Source organism: Monomorium pharaonis, chromosome 1 (assembly GCF_013373865.1).
Source record: "Monomorium pharaonis isolate MP-MQ-018 chromosome 1, ASM1337386v2, whole genome shotgun sequence".
In the NCBI taxonomy this organism is placed as follows: domain Eukaryota; kingdom Metazoa; phylum Arthropoda; class Insecta; order Hymenoptera; family Formicidae; genus Monomorium; species Monomorium pharaonis.
This window is the reverse complement of record NC_050467.1, coordinates 22,341,417-22,363,213: the sequence shown is the minus strand read 5'-3', so window position 1 is coordinate 22,363,213 and position 21,797 is coordinate 22,341,417. Positions and strand designations below refer to the sequence as shown.

Below are 21,797 nucleotides of genomic sequence, written 5' to 3'. Positions count from 1 at the left end.
TTTTGGCGCGTTTGCGTCTCTGTAAACGACCAGGAAGCCGCCGCAATCTACCAGCTGGTTGCAGACTGCAAAGTCGGCCTGATAGCGGGCGCACCGATGTGGGATAACGCGTATCAACGATAATCCGATTAGCGATTAAACTTGCCTAATTGACGGTATACGCGCGTGTAATTGCATATCAGGGGACACTCGATTTCCGATTCACGATAATGGAGAATCGCGGCTAGCGCGGCGCCATTAGCAAGTAATCGTCTTGGAAAGTTCGCGGACGAGCGAGCCCGGGGATCCGGCGCGGATTGGAGCTATTACGCGCACGATGAAAGTATTTGCCGCATTATGCTCGGAGTCTCACCGCTATGTTGCGAAGTCTGGTTATCACGGTAAAGATTATCGGGGCTCGGCATCAGGGTCACAAGTATATTTTTCTGGAAGCGAAACAGTCGCGGGAAGTTTTTTCCTCTTTTGCGAGCATATACTTTTGCGAGTATAATTATTTCTGTATATATCTGCGCGCGTAATACTATATTTCGATTTTACGGTTACATCGTTACACCCGGAGAAAAAAAAATTACAGCAACAATTATGAATTTATTAAATGACTAGCACCTCAATTATGTATTGTAAGTTGTAATAAAAAAAAATAAGTCATATGAATTAAGGAAATATAATAATTATTTGTGATTTGTTAGATGAACTGTATAGAAAAACAGTAATACAAACGCGAATGACGAAAAAATTGAACCAAAACTTTAGTTACAACAATCGTAAAATAGTTTATGGGACTACGTACATAATTCTACGAATAAAACATGTCACTTTTATATTACTAGAACATTACAAGCGCGCGCTGCGCGCGCGCTATTTGACTTTTTACTTAGAAAATAATAATAATTACAATTTGATTTTCTCTATCTTTCGTTTACATTAATCAAACGTCTTCTGCAATTTTGAATAAAAAAATGTAAAGTTTAATTATACATACATACATACCTACATACCTACCTACATACATACATACCGACATACATACCTACTTGCATACTTACTGCTATCTAGCTACCTAGCTACTTAGCTACATATTTATCTAGTTACGCTCGCTCGTTTGCTCCCTTCCTCCCTTTTTCGCTCACTCACTCACACACTCACTCACTGGCTCATTCCTCGCTCACTCCTCGCTCACTCACTGGCTCACTCCTGGCTCACTCCTCGCTCACTCTTCGCTCACTTACTCGCTCACTCCTCGCTCACTCACTCGCTCACTCACTCGCTCACTCACTCGCTCACTCACTCGCTCACTCACTCGCTCACTCCCGGCTCACTCCCGGTTCACTCCCGGCTCACTCCCGGCTCACTCCCGGCTTACTCCCGGCTCACTCCTGGCTCACTCCTGGCTCACTCCCGGCTCACTCCCGGCTTACTCCCGGCTCACTCCCGGCTTACTCCCGGCTTACTCCTGGCTCACTCCTGGCTCACTCCTGGCTCACTCTTCACTCACTCACTCACTCTTTACTCAGTCTTTACACACTTACTCACTCACTCACTGCCAACCAGCCAGCCAGGCAGCCAGTCGCTCACTTGCTCACTCCTGGCTCACTCCCGGCTCACTCCCGGCTCACTTCTGGCTTACTCCCGGCTCACTCCCGGCTCACTCCGGCTCACTCCCGGCTCACTCCCGGCTCACTCCCGGCTCACTCCCGGCTCACTCCCGGCTCACTCCTGGCTCACTCCTGGCTCACTCCCGGCTCACTCCCGGCTTACTCCCGGCTCACTCCTGGCTCACTCCTGGCTCACTCCCGGCTCACTCCCGGCTTACTCCCGGCTCACTCCCGGCTTACTCCCGGTTTACTCCTGGCTCACTCTTCACTCACTCACTCACTCTTTACTCAGTCTTTACACACTTACTCACTCACTCACTCACTGCCAACCAGCCAGCCAGGCAGCCAGTCGCTCACTTGCTCACTCCTGGCTCACTCCCGGCTCACTCCCGGCTCACTCCCGGCTCACTCCCGGCTCACTCCTGGCTCACTCCTGGCTCACTCCCGGCTCACTCCCGGCTTACTCCCGGCTCACTCCTGGCTCACTCCTGGCTCACTCCTGGCTCACTCCCGGCTCACTCCCGGCTCACTCTCGGCTCACTCCCGGCTCACTCCCGGCTTACTCCCGGCTCACTCCCGGCTCACTCCCGGCTCACTCCCGGCTTACTCCCGGCTCACTCCTGGCTCACTCCTGGCTCACTCCCGGCTCACTCCCGGCTCACTCCCGGCTCACTCCCGGCTCACTCCCGGCTCACTCCCGGCTCACTCCTGGCTCACTCCCGGCTCACTCCCGGCTCACTCTCGGCTCACTCCTGGCTCACTCCCGGCTCACTCCCGGCTCACTCCTGGCTCACTCCTGGCTCACTCCCGGCTCACTCCCGGCTTACTCCCGGCTCACTCCTGGCTCACTCCTGGCTCACTCCTGGCTCACTCCCGGCTCACTCCCGGCTCACTCCCGGCTCACTCCTGGCTCACTCCCGGCTCACTCCCGGCTCACTCCTGGCTCACTCCTGGCTCACTCCCGGCTCACTCCCGGCTTACTCCCGGCTCACTCCTGGCTCACTCCTGGCTCACTCCTGGCTCACTCCCGGCTCACTCCCGGCTCACTCCCGGCTCACTCCCGGCTCACTCCTGGCTTACTCCCGGCTCACTCCCGGCTCACTCCCGGCTCACTCCCGGCTTACTCCCGGTTTACTCCTGGCTCACTCTTCACTCACTCACTCACTCTTTACTCAGTCTTTACACACTTACTCACTCACTCACTCACTGCCAACCAGCCAGCCAGGCAGCCAGTCGCTCACTTGCTCACTCCTGGCTCACTCCCGGCTCACTCCCGGCTCACTCCCGGCTCACTCCCGGCTCACTCCTGGCTCACTCCTGGCTCACTCCCGGCTCACTCCCGGCTTACTCCCGGCTCACTCCTGGCTCACTCCTGGCTCACTCCCGGCTCACTCCCGGCTTACTCCCGGCTCACTCCCGGCTTACTCCCGGTTTACTCCTGGCTCACTCCTGGCTCACTCCTGGCTCACTCTTCACTCACTCACTCACTCTTTACTCAGTCTTTACACACTTACTCACTCACTCACTCACTGCCAACCAGCCAGCCAGGCAGCCAGTCGCTCACTTGCTCACTCCTGGCTCACTCCCGGCTCACTCCCGGCTCACTCCCGGCTCACTCCCGGCTCACTCCCGGCTCACTCCCGGCTCACTCCCGGCTCACTCCCGGCTCACTCCCGGCTCACTCCCGGCTCACTCCCGGCTCACTCCCGGCTCACTCCCGGCTCACTCCCGGCTCACTCCCGGCTCACTCCCGGCTCACTCCTGGCTCACTCCCGGCTCACTCCCGGCTTACTCCCGGCTCACTCCTGGCTCACTCCTGGCTCACTCCCGGCTCACTCCCGGCTTACTCCCGGCTCACTCCCGGCTTACTCCCGGCTTACTCCTGGCTCACTCCTGGCTCACTCTTCACTCACTCACTCACTCTTTACTCAGTCTTTACACACTTACTCACTCACTCACTCACTGCCAACCAGCCAGCCAGGCAGCCAGTCGCTCACTTGCTCACTCCTGGCTCACTCCCGGCTCACTCCCGGCTCACTCCCGGCTCACTCCCGGCTCACTCCCGGCTTACTCCCGGCTCACTCCCGGCTCACTCCTGGCTCACTCCCGGCTCACTCCCGGCTCACTCCCGGCTCACTCCCGGCTCACTCCCGGCTCACTCCCGGCTCACTCCTGGCTCACTCCCGGCTCACTCCCGGCTTACTCCCGGCTCACTCCTGGCTCACTCCTGGCTCACTCCCAGCTCACTCCCGGCTTACTCCCGGCTCACTTCCGGCTTACTCCCGGCTTACTCCTGGCTCACTCCTGGCTCACTCTTCACTCACTCACTCACTCTTTACTCAGTCTTTACACACTTACTCACTCACTCACTGCCAACCAGCCAGCCAGGCAGCCAGTCGCTCACTTGCTCACTCCTGGCTCACTCCCGGCTCACTCCCGGCTCACTCCCGGCTCACTCCCGGCTCACTCCCGGCTTACTCCCGGCTCACTCCCGGCTCACTCCTGGCTCACTCCCGGCTCACTCCCGGCTCACTCCCGGCTCACTCCTGGCTCACTCCCGGCTCACTCCCGGCTTACTCCCGGCTCACTCCTGGCTCACTCCTGGCTCACTCCCAGCTCACTCCCGGCTTACTCCCGGCTCACTTCCGGCTTACTCCCGGCTTACTCCTGGCTCACTCCTGGCTCACTCTTCACTCACTCACTCACTCTTTACTCAGTCTTTACACACTTACTCACTCACTCACTCACTGCCAACCAGCCAGCCAGGCAGCCAGTCGCTCACTTGCTCACTTCTGGCTCACTCCCGGCTCACTCCCGGCTCACTCCCGGCTCACTCCCGGCTCACTCCCGGCTTACTCCCGGCTCACTCCCGGCTCACTCCTGGCTCACTCCCGGCTCACTCCCGGCTTACTCCCGGCTCACTCCCGGCTCACTCCCGGCTCACTCCTGGCTCACTCCCGGCTCACTCCCGGCTTACTCCCGGCTTACTCCCGGCTCACTCCCGGCTTACTCCCGGCTCACTCCCGGCTTACTCCCGGCTCACTCCTGGCTTACTCCCGGCTCACTCCCGGCTCACTCCCGGCTCACTCCCGGCTCACTCCCGGCTCATTCCCGGCTTACTCCCGGCTCACTCCTGGCTCACTCCTGGCTCATTCCTGGCTCACTCTTCACTCACTCACTTACTCTTTACTCAGTCTTTACTCACTTACTCACTCACTGCCAACCAGCCAGCCAGGCAGCCAGTCGCTCACTTGCTCACTTCTGGCTCACTCCTTGCTCACTCCTGGCTCACTCCCGGCTCACTCTCGACTCACTCCCGGCTTACTTCTGGCTTACTCTTAACTCACTCACTCACTCTTTACTGAGTCTTTACTCACTCACTCACTCACTCACTCACTCACTCACTCACTCACTCACTCACTCACTCACTCACTCACTCACTTACTCACTACTCACTCACTCTTCACTCACTTCTCACTCACTCCTCACTCACTCCTCACTCACTCTCACTCACTCTCACTTACTCTCACTTACTCACTCACTTACTCATTCACTCACTCACGCACTCACCCCATCCAAGTCGCTAACCCATGTGCACATTGCAAACAAAGTAAAGTTCACATGTGTTTGCAGGTTTTTAATACAATGTCTGGTAACGGAATTAACACTTACTCATTTTACAAGTACACCCATAAAGAAAGTTAACAAAGACATTGCTTCGCTGTGATCACACACAAACACACACACATACACATTTAAATTTTTGTTTACAAATTATGGATTTTTTATTTACCGACGTTAAAAAAAAATTTTTTTCTAGTCCTTAAAAATTCTTCTTGCATATGTTTTTTTTCACTAAAAGAAATTTCCAAAATTCGAACTAAATTGGAGATTGGTCCGTTTCGGAAGCTAAATTATTTGTACATATTTTTATGTCTGAGTTTGTCAGGTATTAAAAAAATTATGATAAACATTTATAAAAATATTTAAAATAAATATTTATACCATTATTATCAAAGAATATAAAAAATATTTCAAGTTTATATACCACTAGACACCACAGACGCGCGCTTCGCGCGCGCTACTTAACTTTTTATTTTTCACCTTTTAAAAATAAATTACAACAATAAATGTATAAATAATATTTATACAAATTTTACAGCTGTCAAAATTTAATTGCAATGACAGCTACTCTTGCAACACGAAGTAAGCGCAGCGAGAGAACCAATTGGCATCGCGGAAAAGCGACAACAATGAACTTCGAGAAATGCGAGCAATCGACTTTACATGTTTTTTTTAGATAGGATAGTTGCTATGAATATTTCTCTGAGCGTTCGAAGACCTTTAAATTTTCGAGAGAATATTAGATATCGTTTTGCGGCCTATTAAATTGTCAAGTAGAAATTGATCAAAGGACCCGTAAACGAAAGAGAGCCCGAGACACCCGGGACACTCCGTTTATACGTCTCTCGCTTGTTTCTTCGAAAAACAGAGAAAAAAAATTAGGAATTTTCAAGTATTTATATTTATTCATGTGAAACAAAGGATCGGTGTGAGAGCACTGTGTCGCGAGTTTTGTGATACTTAAAATTCAATTACGGACAAAGCGCGCGCTCGTTTAAATCTCCGCCAAAGAAATCCCACTTTCAACCACAAATCCTTTTAATGTTAATGTCTCCCGTGACAAGCTCCGCGTTTTATACAAGTTTTCCACTAAATTTTTTTTTCACTTTTTCAATATGAAACATCTGTATGATGCGCATCTTGCTCATATGAGAGGGCGAGGACATCGGACAAATACGCTTTTAAACGGGGGAGGAAATTTGTAATTTTGCCTTCCCATATTTTTTTCCGTTTAATAAAAATACAGATGTTACACACAGAGTATTTGATATACGTTCGCAGTACATTTTTAAGTGATGTCTACATTTTTTAACCGGTTGTGTTTTTCAAAATATTTTGTTTCGCAAATTTATCACACGAATTTGTAACTCGAGACCCGAGCTAAAAGTTTTTTTTTTTTTGTTAGTTTTTTCAATTCTCTAAATAGGCTCTACTTGCATTCCGCGTTTTACTACTATTCAAAATTTACGGACGATTTAATTACGACGCGAAATTTCAAGCGCTTTAAATTTTAAGCACTCTCGGTCGATCTGCCAGGCAGTTAAATATTGGTTAATGCAGTTTCGCGGAACTCGACAGTAACTTCGTTACGTCAGTATTAGCTGAATGAACTCAGGACAGCCGCGCGGCTTTGGAAATATACGGTACGCGGGAGAATGATTTCACGAGCGATTTTTCATTTGTTATTGAGACGTATTTGACGCGCATTGTCGCCGCGCGCTACGTGCCGACTTTTCTTCGCGACGGACTTGTATAATTCGCGCGGCATTCGCGCCGCGGCGGGCGCGGTGTCCGGGAATCGATCAGGGGGGGGGGGGCTCTTGAGGAGCGCAAAAATTGCCGGGCCATTTGTCATAGTCGGCGGAATCCCCGCGTCGTTTCCCAATAGGCGAAATTTCAAAGTCCGCGAGTAATGTCGGTTCTTCCGCGCCCCTCCGGGAGGAGGAGGGGAAGACTTCGCCCCGGAAAGTAGGCCAATCCCGTCTTTCCCTCCGCTCAATGTTCCGCGGTAATAGCTATAACGATATTTTGGCGTATTTCGTCTCTACCTCGGCTCGGGGAAACGCGATGGCACTTCGGAATTGCGGCCACGTTGCGCCGCCGCCGGTGAAATGCACTCCGTTCTTTGGTAGCGCGAATGCAGTCGTCGCGATATACCTACCGACGGAATGATCATTGTTTCCGCGGAATGTACGGCAAGTTAAACGGACGATATATTCGAAATGTTCGTGTTCTAGCTCGTTTTGTTCTCAAGCCGGCTCGAAGCCGGAGAAAAGCCTCTTTGCTGAAAGAACTCTGATTCTTGTTGATGGCAAATTTGCCGGAACGTTGGGGCGAGCTGCTCGTAAACCTCCTTCTCTATAATTGTAAGTCGCTAAATGGCATGTGATTTGCACATTAGAAGAAAAGCCGGTAACATGATCTGCATTTTTAATTTATAAAAAAATTAACCGTTCTTTTAGTGCCAGAAAAAGATCGATTTATAAAGTATAAGTAATGATTACAAAGAATAATTATTTATAATAATGTTTTACACGAAATTAAATGTAAAGTAAAAATTGTCATTGTTAATTTTTTATGAATTTTTATGTAGCGACGTCCGAGAAATCAACATTTTTATGCATAAAGTTTTATGCGTGAAATCTCGGTTTTTCGGATATTGGCACTCTAAGAGTTAATATAAATTATTATTTCCTATATTAGATTTTATAAATATTTATTTTTAGTTGAGAAATTGTATAAATAATTGTATAAATAAACATATTTAAAGCTTCTGTATTTCCCCAAAAGGAGATAAAATCATAAATTGAATTCTTTTCAAATCTGCTTTTAACTTATATTTTAATTTTTTCTTTACGAGTTTTATTTATCTGATATTGGATGTCACGTAATATGATCCGGATCTGAGGGTCAAATGGCTGCACAAAATGTTCAATATGAAAGAAAAATCCATTTCATAGAAGTATAATACGTGAAGAAAGTAATTCTGAATAATAGGAAGCGATAGTTTTGTTTCGATTTATTTATTAGGTCAACAAATTATAGAAGTTAAATTAAAAAATAATTTTGCACTATGACGATTCTCTACAAGACATTTAATAAAATTCGAAATTCTCTTCCGTTCCCATTTTAATTCTTGTTCTTAAATAATCTTAGTGATTAAACTGCAAAACGGGCTGTGCTAAAATAAAATTTGTCTAATAATTTAAAGTACTTACTAAAAGCAGAATTTCAATTTTTACTTAAATTCCCGAAGTTTATTTGGATTAATTTATGCAATTTTGCGTATCTCTTTATGCTTAGACATTATTAATTCGTAAATGTTAAGGTCTTTTTTTTGTTTTTACTTTGAGTCTGAACAAACATCGAATAAAGCTAATGAAACTTTTGTTCGTTGAATAATCATAAAAATTATTTATGCTGAGTTATATAACAAAATACACTTTGTTAATTTTGCTGCATATTTGTTTCCGCTAATTAAGCAGAAAAACGGATTTTATCGGAGATTTATCTTTGATACACAGAGTAGAGTTTTTTTGAAACCGTCTTTTTGTACAGTATCGCACGCGAACGAATCATGACGTGGGCTTGATGAAAGGATACGGTTTACAAAGAATTTTGACACGGCAACTAGAACACGAAGGGGTAGCAAGTCACGATTGTAGAATGAAGGCTCTTCTGGCCAACAGCCAGTTTGTCCCGACGTATTCATAAGCGGAGCTTCTCGCGCTCGAAGAATACGAATTACGGAGACAAAGAGACAGACGGAGAATGCGTGCTTTTAAAGCTACGGCTACTACGGCTAATTAAGTCGAGATTTCGGGGCTGGGCCGCTTATTGTCAAGCACGGCAAACTGCTCACAAAGAAATGCAATTTCCGAAATGCGCTCCTTACAAATTACCCTATGCAAAATCCACGTGTTTAAACGCGGGACCCTCTCTTTCGTGCAATCTTTTTTGTCAGATGTTCCGCAGGAACGTTTTTATCCGCTGGACCTTTATTCTCGCCTTTGCTTCCGTCTCGAAAATGAATTTACTTTTCACAAAGCTTTTAAGTAATAAGCAACGCTAAGTTGTTAACTAAAAGCATATAAAACCACATGTCCATTGTGAAAAGTAGAAATTGTTTTTAAAACGCAGTAAAAGGAACATTATGCCAATTCTCTTTTTTTTTAGACAATTCCTTTACACAAAGGAATCTTAATTATTAATTATATTAATATATGTTTGTTATATTTTTAATTTTGTTTACAAAAAATGATTTAGTATACTTTGGTGGTAAATTGCGTAACGAGTATAATCGGCTCCGTACATCGACCGAGAGAGTCGAAACCGTTCGATAATATTAGTATCATCGATCCGGAGTAGTTGATTCGATTTTTCTGTCTGTGCGATGATTTGAGCCGACTTAATGGCAGATAATCCGATAGTCAATTAACAAACCAGCCGGTCCGTGTTCGATATATCGACGGCCTGTACGCGTTCAAGTTTGTAATTCGCCACGATGATCAAGAGCGGAATATTTATTATCCTTTCGGCGTTCTCGAGTGTCGAGGAAAAACAATAGCTGGTTTCGCTGGAGAGAGATCGCATCGCTTTCCGTGATTGCGAGCTGATTAATCGAGGCGGGCAAAGGTATCGAAAGAATGAACGTCGCCTTTAATCAAGAGGAGCTACGGAACGTATATATATCTTTATTTCGCTCAAAACTCGTTTTTTTTAAATAAATATACGAAATTTTATCTTTATTCATGAGTACGGATACTATAATTAATGTGAGATACATTTTTTACATGTTGTCGGTATCGGTAAACTCAAATTGGCTTTTGTTGCTCTGAATTAATAATAAATAATTTAACATTGCATTTAATTTTACATTAGTAGTAACCTTAATGCATTAATGGTACATTTATGGTAACAAATGTGACTATAAATAAAACCGTTGAGTAAAATAGGAGTCCTGTAATTACTTGGCTAGTAGCATTTATTTATTGGAGATGTTTATTATAAAATGACTATTATAATAGATGTCTATTGTAATATTTACTCAGTAAGAGATATTACCTTAAAATTGGCGAATAGAATAGTTATTTATGATGATAAAATTAATATATTTGAATTACCCACTTGTTAACTAATTGCAGTAAATTAATTTTTAATTTATAATTAAAATTGAAATTGATCGTGCAGTGAAATTATTGCTGCTTAAAAAGAAGTATATAAAATATGATATTTATATATATTACAGAAATATGAGTTTAGCGATAAATGTAGACGTACCTCAATCATTTCGCAAAGTTCTGATTGTAAATAGCGATATTTTTATGATACAGCAAAAACGATACAGCGGACTGATAAATTGAGGACTTATTTTACGCCCGCTGCAATTCTATCTGTTGGAAAATCGACAATTGAGGTCGATTCGCAAATCAACAAGAGCGCATGTACTACGGGATATGTACATACGTACGGGAACACGTAATTTAGTGCTGCTGCGCCGCTAAAGAAAAAGACCGGCAATTATTCCGTGCGATTAGCTCGCAATAGGTCAATCGAGGGTTAACCAACGCTCATTAGACTAAGTATCGCGATCTCCACGGCGAAATAGATACTACCATCGATTACGTTAATGCTGCAAGACGGTGCAAAGAAATATCATCGATATGCGCGAGCACATCTAGCACACGAGTGGTATAGTATCGCACGGACGGGGCTATTAGTTTTGTACGATCTTGTTATCTTTTTATACCTGGCTATCTTGCCGGAATTAATTGCCCCCTCTTTTTCTCTCCCTTTATTCGGGAATTAATAATTAATTTCTAAAGACATAAAAGTAGATCGGACAAACGCCGAAGATTACTACTACTACTACTACCACGGTAGAAGAGGGGCTGTACACCTACGGTATTTTATGCGAAGCATAAATCGGCCGGCAAGAGTAAGACGAGGAAAATTACGACGTGCTTTTCAATCTCAAAGAGATTGCTGCGGAGAATTGGGGATGGTTTAACGAAGAGTTACCCACGGCGTACTTTCGTAATATATATCTCGAAAAAGGCTGCCAGATATATTGCGTAATATTTTTAACGCCGCCGGTGGTGATTTACGGCGTCATAGATCATCGCTCGACATTGAATCTTTTAACTAGAGTAGAGCTTTTTAACATGAAGAGAAATCGAGAAAGAGATTATACTTGCAAAGCTCACTTTATATTACCTACATTAGAGTATTTATATTTATGCTTTGTAAAATAATTATTACATTATAATTTACAATTATCGCAAAGAGACATTTGAAATGACTGCGAAATCAGGAGTCACTTTGTAAATTATCCCGCAATGCACGTTTAAGAAAAAATTTTTGAGAAGCGTGATTTATTTATCTTGATTACGTAGCCCCGATCAGTCAACAACAAATTGAATGAGTGAAAATACCGTACGTGTAACTTTTTATTCCAAAGTTGGACTGGTTGCGCAGCGCACAAAATGGATAAATGGTTCGTCTCCTCTTTGTCTCAGTTTTTGTCGAGTATTACACCATGGCGGACAGCCCTCCACGTTGTCCTCGGAACAATTCGATATTCAAGTACTATCTGCTGCATGTAATGCTCTTTGCGAGCGCGGGGGAGCTGGCAAATGAAGGCCGCCACTTGGCGCGGTCGCGATTTTCACTGCAAATTTCGACGTGGCGTTTACGAGTTTTCAGCGTCTGGCTCGTCCGCGTTTTGCGCGGCTGAAACCGACCAATCGCGTGTACCTTTTTTTTCTGCCAAATCGACGGAAGAACACGGGAATGTCGCCAGATAATAGAACATACAGAGCGCGCGCGCGCGAAAGAGACGAAGGTAAAAAGCTCTGCCACGTTTTCACGTAGAAATAACCGCGTCATGTGCCAATGGCAACTTCGCACCGCAATAAAAAAAAAAAAAGAGCGTATCGGTTTCGGTGTCGATCTACGAAAGTAATTTACAAACTTCGACGCAATCATTGTTCTTTGGTCTTCTCCGTACCCAAGTTGCATCCTCGAGTATTTTCGATAATAGATTAATTAATCAGCGAGGTTTTTATATTTTGGGGGGGAGGGGGTATTAATCAGTGGATTGAAAGTTTGCGAGAAAAATGCGTGAAAGAACGTCCTCCGGTGAAAGCCGCTATAAGTTTCGCGCCGGTTCAGATCAATGTGACCGTTCGGTCCGCCGCTCGTAATTCGATTATGGATCGATAAAGCGTCGCACGGTCTCGCGCTTTCTCGCGTGTTGGTACAGAGCGTTACGACGCTTGACGCCGCGCGACTCAACGGACGCAAGCGTCGAACGACGCGCGTCACGACCGAGCCGATCCGTTCAGTGACTAAATTGGATTTTTCTACTAACGAGCACGAGAGCTTTTCCTCCGTGAAAGCTCCATCGCAGACCTTCTCGACCGTTCCTCTTTCTCTCTCTCTTCCTCTCGGCTATCAAACCCCTGTTCGTCCCGCTCGAGAACGCATCTTCTCGCCTCTTCCCCTTTATCACCGCACTTTTCCGGATCGCGCTTTCGTCCCATAATTTTTCTTTATTTTTTTAAAATTTCTCTCTTTTCCGCGTTTTTTTCGCCCTTCATCGCGGACCCGCCGCCTTCCCCGATTAAGGATCCCGGTGTTTTCATAGATTCGCTCCGCCACTTCTCGGGATTACGTCGGTAGCCAACTGGTTCGCTTCCTCCTCGCGAATCCTCCTGCGAGAATTAAGCGTCTCGAGATGCGAGAGAGAGAGAGAGAGAGAGAGAGAGAGAGAAAAAGAGATGAGCGTTTGCATCCTTCTGACGCTGCTTTGTTCTCCGCTCGCCGCCGCCGGCGAGCAATCTCGCTGGGTACCTTGCTGCACAAAATATTAATGGCGCTACGTTTCAAAGTTCATTTTTTTCCGGATACGTCGTTACTTAAGCATTTCTTAGTTCTTGAGTTTTTAACGCAGCGAAGTCGAAAATATCTCTAGTTAACAGGGAAATTAGGTCGTTTAACCTAATATTTTTAGATTACCACGATACTTCTAATGGCATGACGTCCGTCAGAATATCTCGTGACCTATCCGAACTGTCTCGGAAAGGTGTTTTGATCGCCTCCGCCACGTTTGTTAATACTTCATAATGTCAAACACGAGTCGGCACTCTATTCGCAGCGATCAGAAAACGAGTAGTCGATAGCTACTACTTTTAAAACGCGACATTTACGTCGAAGTAAAAAGATCGCGGCGCGGATTCTTTATCACGATTCGCCAAACGGAGAGAGAAGGAGGGTGTCGATTCAGGGGGTATCAGGTATGAAAAATGCAAGTTTCAGGCTGAATTGATCGAGGCGACGAGAGAAGAGTCTATTGAATCGCGTTCTCAAATGTCCGCCGGCGAGGGCGTTTTATCGCGGAGGCACGAAATCGTCGGACGAGCCCGTCGATGAATAAGTATGAACGAAAACACGCTACAATGCGTGATAAAAACGAATTCGAACATGAATAATTCATTAATTATCGGCGAAAGCTTTTTTCTTTTGTATCTCTCCCTCTATCGGCTTTTTTTCCCCTCGACGACTCTGCGACGTTCGTTCTGCATGACTCTCTCTCTCTCTCTCTCTCTCTCTCTCTCTTTCTCTCTAGCTCACATTCGAAATATTGCCCAGGGGGAATTTTATTCCTTCTTTCTCGCTTTTACATCCACGTACAATCTTCTTCCTTTATCTCTAATCGCTCCGACTTTTCTTGCGATCATTCTGACCTAACTAGTTTCTTCCTTCGAGATTACTCGAAAAGAGGCGACTTTTAGAATCTCATTTTTTTTAAATCAAATCTATCACCTTATCAAAGTCAGAGAAGAATCATCATTAATATTATATAGCCCGGATAAATTTAGAAAAGTATTGGAAAGTAAATGTTCGATTTCCACTTTAGACGTGTGAATTCAACGTCTCTGTCAAGACTAATTTAATAAACACACGATTCCCATTTTCATTTGATTTTTCGCGACATCTCTTTAAAATTCATTTCAAAGCCGAAGGAAAAATTACCACGAACATTTTTACTCTATGCAAGATATTCGCGGAGTACCCTTTAAATATTCCGTAGTAGTCTGTCAGCGCTGATTAAATGAGTTAACTGTCATCGTTCCGAGTTAAACGCTTTTTTCTTCCGCGCTGGTCGTCTCTCTCCCTCTCTTTCTCCTTTCCATCTCTCTATCTTTATGTGTCCAATCTCTCTTCTCTCAAAGTCATTCCGACTTAACCAGCTTCTTTCCTCCGGGATTACTTTCAGAAGTCGATTCTTTTCCTCCTTCCCCTCCGAAGTGGAGGAATGTTTTTCTCGCGTCGACGCGTAAAACCGTGTAAACGTGTAACGAGGGAATTTGACTATCGCGCGACGACCGGCCGCGCTGAATAATATTTCGCGAACGTTGGACGCCGCGCCACGATGAATAATTGATAAATTGCCGGCGTACAACGGCGCCACGCCGGAGTATACCCATTGGCATGGTTATGGTACAATGCAGCGTGTTGGACGACGGGCCGTAACGCGCGCGAGGTTAACACCGCGATTCCTATCGAGCGCGCGCCCAAGGCGTTAATCTGATCAACGTGTGTAACGCGCGCCATAAGGACGTCGCGAATATGAAATTCAAACGGTCCGACAAATAACATTGCGTGCAATTTTTTATTCTCATTCTCTAATTTTTGCCGATGATTTTACAGAGACGCGAGATCTCGTGCGCATCGGCGCGGGCGCGAGAGACGGCGAGCTTCATCGGCGCGGCGTCGCGCGCGTTTAATTGCGTGCTCCACTTTTCCCCTATTTATATCCGCGTGTCTGCCGCGGTTCCGGCGTATCCCGTATTTGTAGCAATTTTTCTTTGTTTTCCCCGAGACGACGTGCGCGATCTACTTTATCCGCTTTACGGCTGTCCAAACTGTCGCGTCGGGATGAGACTCGATTAAGCTGCGGAGCGCAGATTCCTCCTCTTCCTATTCTTTTTTTCTTCTTCCTCTCTCATTTTTTTTGCCTTGAGCAACCGGCAGCCCGGTGGTTCCTGACAAAAGCTATCAAAAGGATGCACCGTTGACGGTCGTACGCGTGGACAGTTTTATAATCCGCTGTACTTTGTTTGTCCATCCTTCGCGTTGTTTCCTGCCCTTCCTGCACGCCGCTTCCCCCACGTCCGGCCTACTTGAGCATTTTTTTTTGTATTTTTCATCTCGCAATCGGTTAGTCTCTCCTAAATATATACGTTTATTAATTGCTATGCTCTTTATCTCTCTCTCCCGTTTGCTCCTTTTTCGTATAGATTGTAGAAAAGGTCGTTCTTTTAATTCTCGTATCTACTTTTTCGCCCTTTGTACAACAATGGCTGCGCTCTGCCATTATTTTATCTTTAATCGTGGATATATATATTCTATACGATATGATAATTATATCGTTAGTCTGCGTTTGCCACGTAATTTATTAATTACGGCGCAATTATGGGTAAATTTAATTCTTCACCTTTATTCCCTTTTTTTATATCGCGAGAAAAATATCGCTCCAACCTTTTCCTTGTTTTTTTTTTTGCTTTTTCTGCCTTCCAGCCTTTTTACCTTGCTCTTATTGCCGCTTTAATCGTTTAAAAGGTCATTATCGTTTGCATGTAATCAGTATTTCCTTAATGTATTTATTAATTACCACGCAATTATCACGTTTTCCTCGTCTTTATCCTCATTTCGATCTTTTGTCGTCGCGGACAGAATATTTTTCCTCAATCTCGTTTTTTCTTGCCTTTATCTTTGATATTTCCTGTCCCTATTTCTCGCTTTACACGCGCATTGGTACTCGCGTGTAATTAGTATTTTCTTAGCGTATTTGTTAATTACCATGCAATTATCGCGTTTTCCTCGTTTATCTTTATCCGTTCTTTGCCCATTCAGGAAAAAGAGCATCATCCTCTTTCGTCTGCTTGCTCCCCTCATCTGTTTGAGATCTCACGCTCGCTCGCTCGGGAATTAAGCCGCACTTTTCGCTTTGAGCGCTCAAACGTGAAAAAAGCCGACGAAATGCTATCAAAAACGTGGTACGGTAGACTGTCTGCTACCTATAATTCAGTGATCCACACCTTTTTCCCATTAAAGAACGTAACGTATTTATAATGAAATAAGCAGCACTTTAATTATTGTCACGGTTTTAAAAGAAATTAATGGCATTACAATCGATTTGTAATTATGCTAATAAATATTATATTCGAGATATTTGACGAACACACGTACATGATTATGCTTCTTTGTTTGTCGAAAAATTAAAATCTTACAAAATTATTTTATGTCAATTCTTCAGAACTTTATAACGCTTTCAATTACATATAGAAAAGTTCCTATATTTATTGCTAGAATTAAATTACTTCTTTAGGAGATGTCCGATTTATAGATCGTAATCTGGACGGTATCTGCAGAGCGGAAAATTTGACCTCGACCTGCGTCAAAGCAGCAGCGATCGAATTTAATCTGACGATAGCCTAGTTTCCCCCCGCGTTTCCTACGCGCGTTTACTTTTCCTCCTCATTCCCCGTCCGAGGCACACTATTGAGTCTCTCGCGGGAGGTCCACTTTTCCATCGGCGATCTCTCGTCGAGAGAGAGAGAGAGAGAGAGAGAGAGAGAGAGAGAGAGAGAGAGAGAGAGAGAGAGGGATGATGCCGCCGCACATCGATTACGTTTCCCAACTCGTCCGCGGGGAATCGCCGCGTTCACGGTTAAGCTATCGCGCGAAATGGGATCGAATTAGCCGAGGAAGCTCCGTAGATTGGAAGAGAAGAATCCCTGTGTTTTTCTTGAAAAACGGATCGCGGAATTTCACCTGGATCTGAAATTCGCTAGGCATCCGGACACCGCGCTGCTCCGTCTCTTTCTCGGCTCTAATCGACGACGTTCTTGCGGCTTTGGAAAAAGGAGCAATCGTCTTCGCAGCAAATGCCTGAAAATCACTGGCCGGTATTTCAGCCATGAATTTTTCAGCAGTATAAAATGGACCTTGGTAAAAATGACGAGATTTTTAATTCTTTAAAAAGGTTGCAAGGATACGAGTTGATATAACGAGACTTTTCCCCTATCTTATTTAAGTTTAAATATAATTTACTTAAGGAAATTTTTCTCTTTATGATATAATAATGTTATACAAATTTATAATTAGATATGCCGATAGTATTACAAAATTATGAAAAAGAAGATGTGATTTATATTGCTAAGAAAAAATCAACAAGATTAATTATAAAAATTATAATGAAAATATTCAGAAAACTTGAAAGGTTGACGTGTATCTCATATAAAAGTGAATTACTTCTGCGATGAAATAGAGTAACATCTTAGTATTAAACCTGACCTTCGTCTGTTTACTTGCTTTTAAATTAAAAGAGAGAGCAAATTTAATATTACATTTGAAAAGAAATAAAATGTGTTACATATTAACAATTTAGCAAGATTATTGTCTAATTTTTTTTTAAAGTTTTTTGTATAAATAAAATTAAATCTGCAAATTAAAAAAAATAAAAGATAATTATTTATTAACAGAAAAGTTAAATCTGTATTTAATATATTATTAAATTTTTAGATTGAGTTAAACCTGTTTCAATTTTATATTTCAATTTTTCTTAAGAAATCGGTATTTCTGCAATCTCAAATTGAAAGTTGCGATATGCAAGGGAAGGAAAAAATAAAAGAGCGATAAGCAATGATGAATTAGCTTCTTATAATGCCTGACGTGGATCCTATTTTTATTCACGCGCGAATTGTTTCTTTTTGCATACAGCAGCTAAATTGCCGCGCGATATAAAACCTTTCTGCTGATTGTCCCTTTTATCGGGGGCCGGGTAGGGTATCGATTACCATGAAGGGTGAATTTACGGATTCGATCGCGCGCCAACAACCAAAGGGGTCCAAACAATTACTTGTAGGAAGTAACACGCGGCCGTAAATTTCTCCGACTTCGCGATAGCACTTTAGTTGATTTATCTTTACTCTACTGCGATAGTACGGAATATCGTCTATGATTGACGATTGGAATTCCTAGGATCTATCCCGGTTTTACCCCGGGAAACTCGCTTCGAGCTAAGAGACTCGATTCTCAGAGGTCGTGATTTTCCGCGGGGCGTCTTCCACTCAAGTTTCTCCGTCGTCCCCTCAATCTGCAACGTCTTTACAAAATTGTACCGGAAGCGAGGTTCACGCATATTGAGCGACAGTTCTAGTACACACTGCTTTTTCCAGACGAATTCCAATCTTCCCGTTATTGTCGTGCTTGATTTGCCCTCTGCTCTTTCCTATCGCAGAGAGAAGAGTAGAAAATAAAGTAGAATAAAATATAGTTTATCTTGGATCGAACTTTTGCATTTGAATGCCTAAACTTTGGAATTTAAATGTTTTACGTCAATAATCTTAAGAGATTAATATATTTACTTGAAATTGAGTTTAATTTTGAAATTGAATCATTTAATAACATTTTAATACTAGCCGACTTACCGGTTCGATTAATCCATATTATTTGCACAAGATTTGCACGTATTTTATGCTTAAATTACGCAAAGCTACGTCGAGCATTAAGCGACAGCGATAAAGCAAACAGAAGGAATTTCTTGCTCGTCGTGACGGCAAACTTCGATTTCAAGAATTTTCCGCGGAAATCTGTCGTTTCGTTCAGGAAGTTGAACCGCCCGGATGGAATTTGCACGGCGCGAAGCGAAACGAAACGAAGTTATGGCTCGTCCCCGGATCCTAAATACCCGGCAATCCTTTCTAATTCCGTCCGAAAAGTTACCATACCGTAACCCTCTTCTCATCCCGCGCGTCTTGGCTAAACTTGGGCGAAGTCGCAAAAATTTCATAAGAAATAATGAAAGCACGGCGACACGGAGAACGAAGGCTTCTGCAAATATAATTAACCCCGGCGGTAACTTTATATGCGCTGTGGGAGCGAGTCTCCCGTTGCCGCGATTCACCCTCGTATTTTCGCAGATTTAAAAGGTATGTAGCTGCGGGGTCATACGGCCGCACATTCAACGCGAATCCGGAAGCTATTAATAATGAGTTTAGCAATCTCAATTCTTACGGGTGCTTTATTAAAATGCGACAGATTGCATATTTTATCAATTTTGTGTGTGTATGTGTGCTAAAGTTGTGTAAAATAAATAATTATAACTATAATTATCTGTTTTATACAATTTTAGTAAAATTTATAACTATATAACTATAAGTTAAATTTGAATATATATGTATATATATTTTTATGTCTTTTGTGCTGTAAATTGATATACGATAAATTACAAATTGAATTAAATGTAGAATGTAGTTTTAGACAGAATTATGAAATCTATATTTATAATCGTTAGTTTATTCTTAAATTTCAAGAGTTAAATATATCAGAAAGAAGAAGACGCTAATAATTAGCGGTTATATATGATGATTGGATTTGTATGACGCAAATGATCTCTTTTCTTCCAATAAATTTGATTACTAGCTTTTTATTAACCAGCGTCCTGTTCTCTTTACAGAGGACGAGAGTGCCGTGGTGCAGGGCGTCGTTACGCAAGACGGTCTCTTCGACGGCAGTGTCGTGACCAGATTCGAAGAGTACTACATCGAGCCGACGAGCAGATATTTGAATAAAAATGAAGACACGTCGCCACCCTATCACAGCATAGCTTATCGTACCTCCGACGTTATCACTCCGCCACATCCATTACCCTGTGCCAGTCATCAGTTGCATCAAGAGGGGTCTCTTCGTGATTCCTTCGATAGGTGAGTTCTATTTCTCTCGAATCGTTAAGTGACGATCGTTAAGTGACGTTGACAGACGATGCTATAAATCACGTAATGAGTTTTGAAATTCACAATTGATTTTTTCATGCCATCTGTTCGGTGTATTTTTTGACAAACCAAATCGACAAATCGAGTGTTTTAATTTGACATTAATTAATCGAAATGATATTCGTGAAACTTCTCAATTTTTAAAGACGAAATTCAAGACTCGAATCGTGATGCCATTGATCTTTTTGTCGATAAAAGTACGTTTATATTGAAAATTTTCTAGAATTGCATTTTTTAAGTTTATTTTTGGAATTCTTTAAATATTAAAAGTTATCAGACTTTGATACGATCATATCGAGATAATATTTCCCGCGTGTAAAGTGCTTTATATATAATTTAATGTACATGTATTTTATGATTAATCGAAGTAAACGGCCGATGTGATGGCTGTGCCCTTATTAAGACTTTCTTCCTAGCGCTTATACAATATTCCCTCTCGTATACTCTCCATTTTATGACAATACATTCGTGCGCGTAAAAAAAAAAGTTAAAAGAGCATACACTGTTGGCAAACGCGGTATAATTTAGACACGTGTCTAAAAATTTCCGCCGGTCGGGATTATCATATATTACGCGTTCCCTGTCAGTCTTCATGTATGGCGGACTTTAAATGTAAATTTAAACTTCGCAATGTCTGTTCTTTCAGATATAGGTACAACAATTCTCAGGCGTTCTACGAGCCTCTGCTCGGCGAGCACGTGGCTCTTTACTCGAGAGAGAATAATGCCAGAGTGTTAACGATAGAAACGAATAATAACGTCGAGTACACGGACGCGTGAGTATCTTACTTGTTACGTAAAAAAAAAAGATTACAAATCTTGACGTACCAAATAAGTCCGCTTCCTTCACACATTCTGTTATTTTTCAAAGCTCAAGATTAGATGGTATCGGTATAGCAAGTTTTAGCTTGAAACATCCATTAAAAAAATTAAAAATTAAACTTAAAAAACAATAAGAGGAAAATATAGGACGCATATTGCAGTTGGCATAAAGAGACGTTTAATTGTTCATTTTGTTTTCGATATTAAAAAAAAAGACTGATTTGTTTTACTGTAACGCGAAATATCGGTCGATTTTGTTTTCTGGATGTCGATCGCGTGTCAATTGTTAGTCGAAGTGTCGGCAACGGATGTTGTGGTCAACAAACCCCGAGTGCGCCGCGAAAGTTGAAATAGAACTCGGAAGTGAGCGGAGTTTTAGGAGCCCCTAGGTTAGGCGACAGGAAGAGCGCGGTGGAGTTTTTCATCGCACAATAAAAGCGACCTTATTTCCCGTCCGTAGCGCGAGCGGCAGAGATCGGATCGCGAGGCATCTGCACAAGCGCGCGGTAGATCCTCGGAAAACTACCTGCATGCTCTACTTGCAAGCGGACCATCAGTTTTTCGCGCGATACGGCACGGAGGAAGCCTGTATCGAGGTGATGACGAGGCACGTGCAGAGAGTCAACTCCATCTACAAACACACAGGTGGGTATACTTCCTCGCGGCGATATACCGCGCGCGCGACGAGAGAGATGATCTAACTGGGAGTCCCCGCCACAAGAGGAAAACGGCAAAACGGACGTGGCGAGGGAGAGGGGGAGGAAAAAAGTCGGGGAAAATTGAAAACTGCTTGAAGAACGCGAAAAACGTCAGGAGAATCTAATTTAAAATGGCCAGGGAATATCGAAGGCTTGAGAAGAGAGAGAGAGAGAGAGCGAAGAAATTCAGAGACTTTCGAGGAATGCTGGGGAACT

General features: G+C 43.6%; 1 protein-coding gene across 1 annotated transcript in view; it reads left to right on the top strand.

Annotated features, from left to right (window-relative positions):
- The window catches only part of LOC105833729 (disintegrin and metalloproteinase domain-containing protein 10), a 65,276-nt gene that overhangs the window by 31,963 nt on the left and 11,516 nt on the right, over window positions 1–21,797 (top strand). The window contains 3 exon segments of the mRNA XM_036293797.1: window positions 19,747–19,993; window positions 20,709–20,837; window positions 21,344–21,528. Of these exon segments, the coding sequence (XP_036149690.1) occupies window positions 19,747–19,993; window positions 20,709–20,837; window positions 21,344–21,528 (561 nt within the window).